The sequence below is a fragment of the Anomaloglossus baeobatrachus genome, chromosome 7 (assembly GCF_048569485.1).
Source record: "Anomaloglossus baeobatrachus isolate aAnoBae1 chromosome 7, aAnoBae1.hap1, whole genome shotgun sequence".
Lineage (NCBI taxonomy): Eukaryota > Metazoa > Chordata > Amphibia > Anura > Aromobatidae > Anomaloglossus > Anomaloglossus baeobatrachus.
The window spans coordinates 211,906,317-211,921,493 of NC_134359.1; the positions used below are offsets into that span (position 1 = coordinate 211,906,317).

General features: G+C 40.0%; 1 protein-coding gene across 11 annotated transcripts in view; it reads left to right on the plus strand.

Annotated features, from left to right (window-relative positions):
• The window catches only part of RBFOX1 (RNA binding fox-1 homolog 1), a 974,619-nt gene that overhangs the window by 721,502 nt on the left and 237,940 nt on the right, over positions 1 to 15,177 (plus strand). For all 11 annotated transcript variants that reach the window (XM_075317889.1, XM_075317888.1, XM_075317885.1 and 8 more), the window contains exons 6-7: positions 1,719 to 1,779; positions 9,083 to 9,136. In XM_075317889.1, the coding sequence (XP_075174004.1) occupies positions 1,719 to 1,779; positions 9,083 to 9,136 (115 nt within the window). The remainder of the gene's footprint in view (positions 1 to 1,718; positions 1,780 to 9,082; positions 9,137 to 15,177) is intronic.

The following is a 15,177-nucleotide window of genomic DNA, read 5'->3' on the forward strand; positions in this document are numbered from 1 at the left end:
GTGCCTGGCGATCCTGGAGAGATGGTTGTCAATGGATATGTAGGGGAGTAATCATAGTGCTCTCAGAGTTTAGTGAGCAGTGATTGTTAGGCTGAGTTCCCACAACCGTATAAAAAAACAGTATGATTTTCATCCAGAAAAGTGGGATGATTGTTTTCTCCTTTGTCATCCGTGTGCAGTCCTTGTGCAGTCTGTATACAATCTGTCTTTTTACAGCAGCAGTTGTTAATAATTTATAGGACCGCTTACAGTTTCCTTTTACAGAATTGTAATGTATCCATAAAAATTGGATGCCTTGCTCTTACATTTAAAGGGGTTTTCTACTACTTTTGCATTGATAGCCTATCCTTAGGATAGGTCATTGTTGCCTAATCGTCCAGGATCCAATACCCCTGCCGATCAGCTGTTTTACATGCTGGCAGCGCCAGCAGGCAGACAAAAATGCTCAATTTTGGAGCTGCCCTTTCAACTGATAGCGGCCACAGCCGGCTACTGCACATCTGTCTACAATCGAAAGCAATAGAAGGTGGATGTGAGTACCGGGCTTGGCCGCTATCAGTTAATGGAACAGCACCAGGACTGAGCTTTTTCAACCACCTGCTGCCACTGCTGGCACCGGCAATGACTGATCAGCAGGGATATTGGACCCTGGCCAATAAGACATTGATGGCCTATTCTAAGGATAGTCCATCAACGTAAAAATAGTGGGCAACCTCTTCAATTTTTTTGTCACGCCCATAGAATTGAATGGAGGAGTCTCATCTAATCTCAGAGTAAAATCACAGATTTGTTTCACACTTAGATTCTGGCTGTAAAAAAGATCATCTGCACTGCCACATTAGATATCATTGGTCCTAGTGCTGTCCTTTTTTATTCACGAGTAGCGCTTGGACCGAAAATACGGTTGTGTGAACTTGACTTTTACATTGACCGGAATTGCACCACCCTAATGACTGGAAGCGAGCAGCTGCAGAGAGAATATCGCTTATGTTTTTCTCTTTAGCAGCACTTTCATTTAACCAACCTAAGAGGATTTAATTATGATACCACTATACCTACAGGAAAGTATAATTTTGTTAAGTGGCTGATTCTTTGTAATATTCAATATTCTGAGACTGTTTATGGCAGTTTCAAGCTAACCGAAAGAACCAAGTATTTCATTGACTTTAAGTATGTTTACAATGCAACTAGTTGTCTTCCAACTTGTTACTATTTGCTAAACAATAGTTGATCGTCCAGTTAACAAAAAGATGAATATTTATCACCATGAAATGTGAACTTTTTTGTTTTTGCACCTGGATTTTTTCCTTACATTTCACACTTTCGATTTGTGCTCCCACCACTCTTTCCACTGCATGTTGCTTAATATAACATTCTTCTTTGATTATTTTAAATATTTATAATTTCCGTGTTCTCATAGAGTATGAGCATGCTCTTGAATTCTAAATTATGCAAAACCTTTTAATTTGCTTTTAATGTCTCTTTATTAAATTTTAATTGATATGCTGTTGCTTTATTGAAATGATTTGTATTTTTATAATGATTGAAGTAAATGTAATTAGAAGTAATTCGATTTCTTTTTTTTCTACACATTTGTGTATATTTTTACAATTACATTAAATTATATTAAATTAATATTTATTTTAAAAAGTGTATGCATGAAAATATCAGGTCTGTACCAGTAGAACAATCACTAATTTACTTTTGTATATGCTTAGGTTAATAATGCCACAGCACGTGTCATGACAAATAAAAAGACGTTGAATCCTTACACAAATGGTAAGTTTCCACTAAGTTTACTTATTTGTTAAAAAATGTACAAAAAATGCTCATATTTGTTAGTTTTATAACTTTATCTTTATTAACTAATTTCCTTGTAAGATGTGTTCCAAAAGACTAAGATATCAGTGATACAGCTTCTTCTTATCACATTAAAAAGTAAGAACTTATCCAATTCCCTCTTGTCAGACCTAATGTATTTGAGGCTAAATAGACTCTTTTTCTTTACGCAGCCACCTGTTACATCCATGTTATAATGTGCTGCCACGTTAATCCAAATTGCCGTACACTATATTTTGTTGTTAGAGATTCTAATAGAAATCATTATTTAGTTTTCTTTTTTATGATTGTTTTAAGTGATAGCATACCCTGTTTTAATTTTAGTTGGTAAAGCATGAACAGCAACAATATTCTCATTAACAATACTAAAATAATGTAAAATATCGAGCTAAATTTAGCACAATTGTTGGAATAGGACATTATTAAAACAGCAAGCATATCAACAGTAGAAAAGAGCAATGATTTCTCTAATGACCCGCCATTTGCAATGGCAAATGTCAAAGAATAATTGACATTTAATGCATGAAGACAAATACGGCCATTAACACCCACAACAAAGAACTTACCTCCATAAATGACAACATCAGGCTCCATGGCGGTTCTTTTACTAGGATAGTGACATTAGCTCTTCTCACACATGATTAACCCACACATTTATGAGCCAGCACATATCTCTCTGACAAGATAAAGTAAATTTTAATTGGTGTTATTTTCATCATGATGAATTAAGTCTTTTCCTGCGTAGACTCTGAAAAAAAAAAGTTGGCTAATACAGCCATCAGAAAATGGAGTGGGAACGAAATGAAATATGAAGGAACTTCTCAGCTGTGTGCATCGACCTGGAGCTGAGAAGAAATTTCATGGACAAATTGAAGACCCGTTATTCTAAACTTGAATTGTGATATAGAGCCATAAACGTCTCGACAGAATTGTCTGAAGGATATGAGAATCATTAGAATCACTCATCTCATCACTCGTCTCTTTGCTGGATCACACCGCTGCAAAGTTCTAAATTATAGAAAGTCACAAAACTTAACAAAGTCTTGATTGAAATGTTGGTGCAACTCAATGTTCCTAGTCTGATGATAGGTATAGAGCTTAAAACAGTTGTCCACTAATCGGACTATCCCTTCTCAAACAGCATATTTTTGCCTAGTAAAATAACAATAATTATACACACCTCTGGTGCCGACACCATTCTAGCGGTGTTGGCACTCACTCTCCCAAGCTCACATGACATTGTTATGTTTCACGAGCCCTGCACTCAATAATTGCAATTGTCTCTGTCCTCACCTTTGGACCTATCAAACACCAATAGGAAGTAAGTGGCAAGACACAGCTCTGACTTACTCCTGGTATTTGATTCAGCTATAGGTTGGGAGAGTGAAGCTTGTGCTGTTTGAGTGCAGGGCTCGCAAGACGTAATAATATCACGTGTGCTCAGGCGAGCAAGTGCCGACACCACTGGAATGGCACCGGCACCAAAGGTACATATGTATTTTTATTTTAATGGGGGCAAACCCTCAGATTGAGAAGGGGTTATGTGAATAGTGGACCACTCCTTAAAACTATTTACTACCAATGCTGAAAAAAATCACTATATAATTTATTATATAATTTAATGTTAGATAGTGAAGAAAAGTATACTAAATAGGGATGGCCAGACTCAGATGGTAAAAGTTTGGATCCACGCGAGTTTAAAAGTACCATAGTGCCTGGCCCAGGCTTGGGTCCGGCAACTCAGGTTTAAAAAAGGTAAAAATAAAGAAATTAGGATTAAAGCAGGAGCTCTATACTTACCAAGTCTCCAGCGAACTGTAACTGCTTTCGGAGCCACTTATTACACTTACGTGGCCACTAATTAGCTTCATACATATTCACTGCTTCCCCCACCCACCAGCAGTCATATGTGATTGGTTTCAGTCAGATGCGCTCCCAGCCTGTGTGACACTGTGTCTAACTGCTTGTAATCACAGACACTGTGCGTGTCTACATTGTGGGGTAAAAATAAATAAACAAATAAAAAAATGGAGATGTGTCCCCCATATTATAATACCCAGCGCATATAAAGAATATTGTTACAACCTGCAGCCTCCAGCCATGTGCTTATCTTCGCTATGTATCAAAATAAGAAAAACCATGCGTTTCTTTTTTTTTTTTTTTTTTTAAATATTTAAATAAAAAATTAAAAAAACAGCATGCAGTTCCCTACATATTTTATACCCAACCATGATAAGCCCGACAGCTGAGGGCTGGTATTCTCAAGCTGGGGAGACAATTGCTTATTGGGCCACTCCAGCCTAAAAATAGCAGCATGCAGTTGCCCAGGATTGTCACATATATTACATGCAACAATCCCGGAACTTTTCCAGGCACATCCCGATGGCCCTAGTGTGGTGGCAATCGGGGTAATAAAAGATTAATAACAGCGCAAACCTTACACTAAGCCCTGCTGTTTTTAGGCTGGGGTGTCCATTAGCATGGCTGGGTATCAAAATTGGGGGGAACTGCATGTTGTTTTTTAACCCCTTCAGCCCCCAGCCTGTTTTCACCTGAAAGACCAGGCCATTTTTTGCAATTCTGACCAGTGTCACTTTGACAGGTTATAACTCTGGAACGCTTTAACGGATCCTGGCGATTCTAACACTGTTTTTTTGTGACATATTGTACTTCATGTCAGTGATAAATTTAGGACGATATGTTTTGCGTTTATTTGTGAACATTTTGGAAATTTGGCGAACATTTTGAAAATTTCGCAATTTTCAAAATTTGAAATTTTTTTGCCCATAAATTTGAGAGATATGTCACACAAAATAGTTACTAAATAACATTTCACACATGTCTGCTTTATACCAGCGCAATTTTAGAAACAATTTTTTTTTCCGTTAGGAAGTTAGAAGGGTTCAAAGTTCATCAGCAATTTTTCATTTTTCCAACAAAATTAACAAAAAAACTTTTTTAGGTACCACATCACATTTGGAGTAACTTTGAGAGACCGAGGTGACAGAAAATACCCAAAAGTGACACCATTCTAGAATCTGCACCCCTCACTCTGCTCAAAACCACATCCAAGAAGTTTATTAACCCTTTAGGAACCTTACAGCAACCAAAGCAATGTGGAAGGAAAAAATGAAAATTTTACTTTTTTACACAAAAATGTTACTTTAGCCATAAAATTTAGCATTTTCACAAGGGTATCAGGAAAAATGCACCATAAAATTAATTGTGCAATTTCTCCTGAGTACACCAATATCTCATATGTGGGGGAAATCAATTGTTTGGGCGCACTGCAAAGCTCGGAAGAGAAGGAGCATCATTTGAATTTTTGAAAGCAAAATTGTCTGGAATAATTAGCGGATGCGATGTTGCGTTTGGAGACCCCCTGAGGTGCCTAAACAATGGAGCTCCCCCACAAGTGACCCCATTTTGGAAACTAGACCCCTCATGGAATTTATCTAGATGTTTATTGAGCACTTTTAACCTCTGGGGGCTTCACAAAAGTTAATAACTTTGAGCCGTGAAAATAAAAAAAATAAAAAATGACACACAAAATTGTTACTTCAAACAGGTAGCTTTTTTTTCACAAGGGTATCAGGAAAAATTGCAACATAAAATGCATTGTGCATTTTCTCCTGAGTACACAGATACCTCATATGTGGTGGAAATCAAATGTTTGGGCGCACAGCAGGGCTCGGAAGGCAAGGAGCATCATTTGACTTTTCAACGCAAAATTGTCTGGAATCGTTAGCGGATGTCATGTTGTGTTTGGAGACCCCCTGAGGTGCCTAAATAATGGAGCTCCCCCACAAGTGACCCCATTTTGGAAGCTAGACCCCTCATAGAATTTATCTAGATGTTTACTGAACACTTTGAACCCCTGGAGGCTTCACAAAAGTTTAGAATGTTCAGCCGTGAAAATATATATATTTTTTTTTTACCATGAAATTGTTATTTCAAACAAGTAGCTTTTTTTTCCACAAGGGTATCAGGAAAAAATGCACCATAAAATGTATTGTGCAATTTCTCCTGAGTACACAGATACCTCATATGTGGTGGAAAGTAATTGTTTGGGCACACGGCGGGGCTCAGAAGAGAAGGAGCGCCATTTCACAGCAAAATTGGTTGGAATTCTTAGCGTACGCCATGTTGTGTTTGGAGACCCCCTGAGGTGCCTAAACAATGGAGCTCCCCCACAAGTGACCTCATTTTGGAAACTAGACCCCCCATGGCATAAATCTAGATGGTATTGAGCACTTTAAACCCTCATGTGCTTCATACATTGAGGCATAAAAACAAAAAAGTACTTTTTTTCCACAAAAATGTTATTTTAGGCTCAATTTTTTAATTTTTACAGGGGTAACAGGATAAAATGGACCACAAAATGTGTTGGGCAATTTGTTCTGAGTACACTGATACCTCATATGTGGCAGAAACCACTGTTTGGGCGCACGGCAGAGCTCCAGAGGGAAGGAGCGTCATTTGACTTTTTAAATGGAAAATTAGCTGGAATCGTTAGCCGCACCATGTTGTGTTTGGAGATCCCCCTGATGTGCCCAAACAGTGGAGCTCCCCCCACATGAGACCCCATGTTGGAAACTAGACCCCCCATACAAAAAAATATTAGTTTGGCGAAATAAAAAATACAGACGTCAGTAAAAAAAAAAAAATATATATATATATATATATATATATATATATGAGCGCCTGCAACTGACACTAAGGCAAGTGCCACACATGAGAGCGATGCACAAATCTCGCATCGCATCACGCGGCACAGCCGCACACTCCTGTCTGGAAGAGAGTGACCATGCCGGATGATGTGATGTGAGACTCGTGTATCGCTCTCATGTGTGGCACTGGGATGATCCTTACAATATTCAGTAATAAATACTGTAGTTGACGATTACTACAGTATACTTTTACTGGCCCTAAACCAAGTTTATTTGTATTTCTTTCTTAGTTTACAGGAAAAAAAATCAGGACGAACGCACGGATGTGCTGAAAAAAGGAGGGGACTAGGTGGGATGGAAAAAAAGATGGATGGAGGATGGAAGAGGGCGCAATGGATGCAGGAGCAGCAGAGGATGGGTGAAAGCGTGGCGGATGGAGGAGCGGCGGGGGATGGGTGAGGGCGCAACAGATGCAAAAGCAGCGGAGGATGGGGGGAGGGCGGAAGGGGAGTGGGAGGTGAAATTGGGGATAGCTACCTTACAGAATGGATCTAGGTAGCAGGATTGCAGCAAATCCGGGAGGGGGAGAGGTGGGAGAGGGGGCAGAGGATTAAGGGGATGGGAGAGAAAAGGCAGCAGATCAGGGAGGGGGCAGAGGCTGATGGGGGAGTGAAGTGGCAGATGCAGGGGCGCAGCGGCTGATGGGGAGAGTGCGGCGGCTGATGGGGAGAGTGCGGCGGCTGATGGGGAGAGTGCGGCGGCTGATGGGGAGAGTGCGGCGGCTGATGGGGAGAGTGCGGCGGCTGATGGGGAGAGTGCTGAGGCTGATGGGGAGAGTGCTGTGGCTGATGGGGAGAGTGCTGTGGCTGATGGGGAGAGTGGAGCGGCAGATGCAGTGGTGGATACAAGGAGCAGCAGAAAGAAAGCAGTCGCGTCAGATGCAGGGGGGGCGCAGTGGGAGGAGAGCAGCGGCGTCATATGCAGGGGGGGCACAGTGGGAGGAGAGCAGCGGCGTCAGATGCAGGGGGGGCACAGTGGGAGGAGAGCAGCAGCGTCAGATGCCCCCCTGCATCTGATGCCACTGCCACTGCTCTCTTTCTGCTGAGCAGCGGCGTCAGATGCAGAGGCGGAGCGGGAGAGTTGCTGCGTCACATGCAGGGGCACAGCGGGAGAGTAGCTGCGTCACATGCAGGGCGCAGCAGGAGAGCAGGGGCGAAGTAGATGGAGGAGGACAGCGGTGGATCGGGGGCTATGACTCACAGATGGGCACCCGCAGGGATCGCTCTCCTCATATTCCACGGAGGGAGAATCTGAGAAGAGCAATCTACAGCTCACCCGGTCCCAGATGCACGGTGCTTGGAGAGATCGGTCACAAGGCCGATCTGTCCAATCAGAGCTGGGGGCGGGTGCAGTAAAGCTCACCGAGCTCCAGCCAATGGCCAGTGCAGCAGCTGCACTGACCATAGCTGGATTTCAATGCTTCAGCCATTTTCAATGGCTGAAACATTACACTGGCTGTGATTGGCTTAGCGGCGTTCGTCAGCCAATCACAGCCTCCGTAGGCCCGGGAAGGAGACACCACCCCTCCTGAGGTCAGGTACAAGTCCTCTCCTTCCCGAATCTACAGTTTTTGAAAACCGATCGTGGTTACCGTGGCTCCGGGGCCGCGATTTCGCCATGACGGATCTATCCATCATGGGTCTTTAAGTACCAGGGCACCATGACGGCTAGATCCGTCAAAGGTCATGAAGGGGTTAAAATTATTTAATTTTAATAATTTTTAAAAAATGACGCATACAGTTCCTCTTATTTTGATACACAGCTAACGGCTGTGGCGAATGGCTGTTGGCTGCAACCTGCATCCGTATTCTTTATCTATGGTGGGTATCATAATACGGGTGGGCCCTGCTCCAATTTCACTACCTATTTTTTTTTACAGCAATAGAGATGCATACACAGTGCCTCTGATTGATTGCAGTTGGACGCGCCCTCACCCTATGTGACCGCATGTCAGACTGCAACCAATCAGAGATGCGAGGACTGATGGTGGGTGGTGGAAGCAGTGAATATGTATGATGGATAATGAGCTGCTCCAGAAGTAGCGTTAGAGCCGCTCAGAGACTCGGTAAATATGACACGCCTGCTCCAATTCCCCTATCCCTTTTACCAAATATTTAAACCTCTAGATTCAGGTCCTCATAGAATTATATGGGACCAGAATCAGGTGAGATATTTGGGATCCATTCCGGGCCCGAAATGGGATTTTTTTTAACCCTGTTGGACCTGCCAATCTCGGGTATCTTTGAGACTGCCCATCACTATTAGTAAACAAGGGAAACAAGGGGGCAAAGTTTTGCAAATCAGGACTTCATATGTGATTACACCCTGGTCAATGTTTCTCATTAAATGAAATATTACCAATACAAATGTTTGGCTTCATACACTTTTGGTTCACTTTTTCCACGATTTGTAATATTCTAACATTTTCTTGACCTATTAATAAAAATAATTTATATATGATTTTACTAATGCTGCATTGTGCAATTATTTTTTTTTTTATTCTTATATTATAGGCTGGAAGTTAAACCCTGTTGTCGGTGCAGTTTACAGTCCTGAATTCTATGCAGGTCAGATTCCGATCTTTCTATTTAAAGAAATAAATATAGTAAATTGATTGTGAAATATATAGAATTATTACAGAAACAGAGAATTTCTTTCAGTAATTATATATACAGTGTAATACTTGATACTTCAACTATTGTCTAGTTGAAATAATTGATCTGTTAAGTATAACAACCAATCACAGCTCAGACTTTACTTTCACTCTTGCCTAAAACATGTAAGCTGCATCTTCATTGGTAGCTAGGAAAGATAAAGCTTGATTTAAAAGCAGAGAACAACACAAATATATTCCAAACACAATGCTTGCATAGATCTTCATGGTAAATTTGATCCAAAAAGAAGTTATTCTTTGTAAATTTAATGTCCCTTATTATTCCCTGGGCTCTTTCGAGACCCCAGATCATAATAAATGTAGCAAATAAAAAAAATAAAAATAAGCAAAAATACTTCTGCTCACCTTAAAGAACGATTCCAGAATTTTGAATTATTTCAACACTGGAGTAAGTGCTTTAAATCTAAATCCCCTACCCCCTGTCTTATACTCCTCTGCTTCCATCTTCATGTTTTTCCAGCATCACTCTAGTCATTCTCCTGTGATTTGTGACCTATTTGCATCTCAAGTGTTTCATGGGGAGCACCAGGGGGTCACAAGTCAGTGCAAGTGTTTGAGATCCTCATACTGACCTCATTCTGGCTCTCATAGACATACATTGAGCTCTTGTTACGTAACTTCTGAGTTACGTTCACAAGATAGTGCCATGGGATTAGAGCAACGCCAAAAAAAGCATCAAGACAGCAGCAGGTGAAAATAATACCGGGGCAGGGATCTTACACTTAAAGCGCCACTCCAGTGTTGAAAAAAAATGCAACTGTTGTGAGCTAAAGTGAAACTGTCATGTAAAAAACTCTATTAAACTGCAGATATGGAGTTAATCTGTAGGTTAATAGCATTCTGATGTTATGTAGCTGCCACTGTGAGAGCCCTGCTGCTGGGAGGAAAAAAACTTTACCCCTATTGGCAGCCTCATGCTTTAAATCATAGGAGAGCACCCAGTGAGGTTTCAATCACCACTCTGTAGATAGTGAGTTTGAAACTGTGCCCCTGACACTGACTGACAGCCAGCTCTGTATTACTGTAATGCTGAGCCAGCTGTCAGTCAGTGTCAGGGGTGTGGTTATAACGGCAGCTTACTTTCTATTAAGCAGTAGCTGAAACCACGCCAACAGTACCCCATGACTGAAAGCATCAGGGTACCCAGAGGAATAAAGTTCCTTTCCTCCCAGCAGGGTTCTCAGTGTGGCAGCCGCATGGCCATATCAGCAGATTAATAGAATTTATGTACATCCCATATTCCTTTAAATGCTCAACTGTTTAGCCCCTCCGCTCCTCACCGTCGGCCATCAGGTCTTCATTGCATCTTCTATCACCGCCACTTGCGCTGAACTCTGGGTCTTTTCAAGCTGAGTCTTCTGGCTCTGATGGACGGTTCTGCAAAAGAAGATGTAAGACAGTGCCATGACATGTGCCTTGCACAAGCATGCACATAACTATCCTGGGCCTTATCCAAATGTCAAATGTCCAAGAGATTCAGCAACAGAAGATATGATGAGAACTAGACGGTGATGTTGAGGAGCAGTGAGGCTAGAGAGGTTCACTGTAAATTGAGTATAAGTTTTTGTTTAATTTTATTAAACTTTTTGATGGCTGTTTAAAATTCAGCAAAATTACAACCATTTGCCTTTATTTTGCTGAGACCACATGGAAGCGAATTACAAAACATATGCATTTTGGCAATATTCAACTAGAGTTCAATTCCACTCAAATATATTTGTTCATCCTAACTTTCAATGTATTGATGCTAAGTATGCCATGTGCTTAAACATATGCAGTTTACAGAGCATCATATGCTTAGTAAAGTCTAACTAAATCTGGTTTTGTGAACTGGAAAGTTATGGACATCCTTCAGGCATAGGCACTTTTTCTCTTTCCACTTCGTAATATTGCTTGAAAGTCTTGAGTGCGCTAAATTCTGTATAATTTTTACATTTATGCTCCCAGACTGATTAATGTACATACAGACACAATATATAGCAGCTTTGTTCTTGAAGACAGCATATAAAATGAATATTTGATGCATATAAAGTGGTACTTTTCATTTTGTTCTTTATGACTTAGGGCATATTCCAGGATTTATGAAATGTTCCTATGTCTATATGATGTTGGTGTGATGTAGTGGGACATTTCTTGATGACTATCGTTGTTACTTGATAAAGACATTAAACCTGAATTGACCCCTTTTGGCAAAATAGAAGAAATTTGTAAAATTGAACTGTAGAGATGATATCTTTTCAGATGCAAGAGCTATAATGCTGCATAACATTTGAATAAGGTTACAAGAGGATTATGCATTCTCAGACCTTTAAAGATATGCAAGCAGGGATGATATCAATTTATGAATAGTGAAATTATACAGCTCTTTCATTTTCTGTGATGGAGCATTATTAAATGCTTAACAATGTAATACATTCACTATAATCATGTTCTCTGTAACCCTTCGTGGCTTGAGGGCTTACAACCTTTAGGACCAGAAAAAAAGCTCTAGCATTGTTTTTTTGTTATAAAATTGCAGACTGTTCCCTTCTTTAGCCTGCCCAAATTTCTGTTTCTCTTAAGTGCATGAACTTCTGCCTTAAAACTAATTTGGAAATAATACATATACAGTTGTTCTCAAAAGTTTATATACCCCAGGAGACTTTTTGCTTTCTTGGCCTTTTTTTCAGAGAATATGAATGATAAGACAAAATCTTTTTTTCCACTCATGGTTAGAGGTTGGGTGAAGCCATTTATTGTCAAAATACTGTGTTTTCTCTTTTTAAATCATAATGACAACTAAAAACATCCAAATGACCCTGATCAAAAGTTTACATACCCTGGTGATTTTTCCTGATAACATGCACAGAAATTGTCACAAATGGGTTTGAATGGCTAATAAAGGTAACCTCTTAAGCTATGATCTGTTTCCTTATAATCAGAGTGTGTGCATAAAAGTTAAGTGAGTTTCTGGGATCCAGACAGACTCTTGCATCTTTCATCCAGCCACTGATGTTTCTGGATTGTGAGTCATGGGGAAAGCAAAAGAATTGTCAATGGATATACGGGAAAAGATAGTTGAACTGTATAAAACATTGAAGGGATACCAAAAGATATCCAAGGAATTTATAATGTCAGTCAGCAGTGTTCAAACCGTGACTAAAAAATGGAAAATCAGGGGCTCTGTAAAAACCAAACCACAATCAGGTAGACCAACAACAATTTTGGCCATAACTACCAGGAAAATTGTTCAGGATGCAAAGAAAAATCCACAAATAACATCAGCTGAAATACAGGATTAATTGAAAACTAGCAGTGTGGCTGTTTAAATATCACAAAAATGAGGCACGTGAAGAAAAATAGGCTGCACGGTTGAGTCACCAGAAGAAAGCCATTACTGCGCAAATGCCACAAAGTACCTTGCCTCCAATACGCCAAACAGCACAGAGACAAGCCTCCAAACTTCTGGAGCAAGGCACTTTGGAGTGATGAGTTCAAAATCTAACTTTTTGGCCACAACCATAAACGTTACAATTGAAGAAGTGTCAACAAGGCCAATGATGAAAGGAACACCATTCCTATTGTAAAGCACTGAGGTGGATCACTGATGATGTGAGAATGTGTGAACTACAAAGGCACAGAAAACTTGGCCAAAGTTGAAGTAAAGATGAATGCAACACGTTATCAGAAAATACTGGAGGCAAATTTGCACTCATCAGCCCGGAAGCTGCGCATGGGATGTACTTGGACGTAACAACATGACAATGATCCAAAATACAAGGCTAAGTCGACCTGTCATTGGCTACAGCAGAACAAAGTGAAGGTTCTGTAGTGGCAATCTCAGTCTCCTGACCTCAATATTATTGAGCCACTCTGGGGAGAATTCAAGCGTGCAGTTCATGCAAGAAAACTCAGGGATTTATAGGAACTGGAGGCTTTTTGCCAAGAAGAATGGTCAGCTTTACTTTCTGAGAAAATAAAGAGCCTCACCCATAAATACCAGAAAAGACTTCAAGCTGTCATTGATATTAGAAGGGACAATGCACAGTATTAATAACTGGGATATGTGAACTTTTAATCGGCGTCATTTGGATGTTTTTAGTTGTCATTATGATTTCAGAAGAGAAAACACAGTAGATAGACAATAAATGGCTTCACCCAACCACTAACCATGAGTGGAAAAAAAAGTTTTTGTGTTATCATTCATGTTCTCTGAAAAAGGCCAAGAAAGCCAAAAATCTGCCAGGGCATATAAAGGTTTGAGCACAACTGTATATACAGTCATGGCCGAAAGTGTGGGCACCTTTGAAATTGTTCAAGAAAGATATGTTTTTCTATCAGATATTTATTGCAATTACACATGTTATGTTAACATGTTTATTACTTTGTGTGTATTGGAAAAACTGAAACAAATCTGAGAAAAAAAGCAAATTGGACATAATTACAAACAAAACCCCAAAATGGGCTCAACAAAATTGGGAGGAACTGGCTAGGAATGGCTTAAAAATGAGAAAAGTCCTTAAAGGTTTGCTCAAACATTGTGCACATTTTTGGGACTTTTCAAGTAGTTTTACACCAGAAAAGTAGCAAAAACACCTTAATCAAGTAGAACTTTTGTTTCTGTACTTTCTAAAATTGTGGGTAAACAAATATTAAATTGAAAGTGCAAACAATTTTGTCTTGCCCATTTTTGGAGTTTTGTATTAACTCTTTCACGACCGGTCGATTTTTTTGCTTTCCGTTTTTTTTCGCCATTCTTCTTCCGAGAGACGTAACTTTTTTATTTTTCCGTCAATATGGTCATGTGAGGGCTCATTTTTTGTGATACGAGCTTTATTTTTAAATTAATCCATAAGTTTTACATTACTTATAATGTATTGGAAAACGGCAAAAAAAATCCAAATGCGGAAAAATAGCAAAAAAAAGTGCGATGTTTTTGATATTTTTTTTCACTGTGTTCACTATATGGCAAAACTGATGTGTTGGTGTGGTGCCTCAGGTCAGTGTGAGTTTGTAGACACCAAACATGTATAGGTTTACTTTTATATAAGGAGTTAAAAAATATCAGAAGTTTGTCTGAAAAAAGTGGCACACATTTTACGCCATATTCCGTGACCCGTAGCATTCTCATTTTTCGGGATCTATGGCTCAGTGACAGCTTATTTTTTGCATCTCAGGCTGCCATTTTTAACTGTACCATTTTTGCGCAGATGCTACGTTTTGATCGCCTGTTATTGCATTTTGCATAAAATGCGTGGCTACCAAAAAACGTAATTTTGGTGTTTGGAATTTTTTTGCCGCTACGCTGTTTACTGATCAGATTAATTGATTTTATATTTTGATAGATCGGGCATTATGTGTATATTTTTTATTTTGCTAACCCTTTAATTTTCAATGGGGGTGCTTTGAACTTTTAGGTTTTTTTAATTTTTTAAAACTTTTTTTTAAAATGTTACTAGTTCCCTTAAGGGGCTATGTGGATCAACAATACAATTGCTCTGCCATATCTGCTGATCACAGCTATACATCTGTAAACTGCAAATATGCTCATTTTCTGCATCACCCAGCTCCGGGCCGGGTGAAACCAAAAGTAATTCATGTGAGCTACAGGAGTCATCACATGACCCTGTGCTACCATAACAACCACGGGAAGTCACGTGATCATATCATGTGACTTCCGGTATCGTTAGGTGAGTACATGTTTACCGCCAATGCCGTTATAATGGCGCTGTCACATATTGACAGTGTCATTTAAAGGGTTAAATGGCTTAAGCAGGTAATGATTCTGCTCGTGCCTGGCAGGCACACATCTCAGGTATGAAAATTAGCTGAGATGTGTGCCGATCGCAGCAAGCTGACAGCAGCAGACCACGGGCAGTAACACTATGACCGCTAGGATGTAATATTATTGCCCGCGGTTGATAAGGGGTTAAATTATGCCCAATTTGCCTTTTT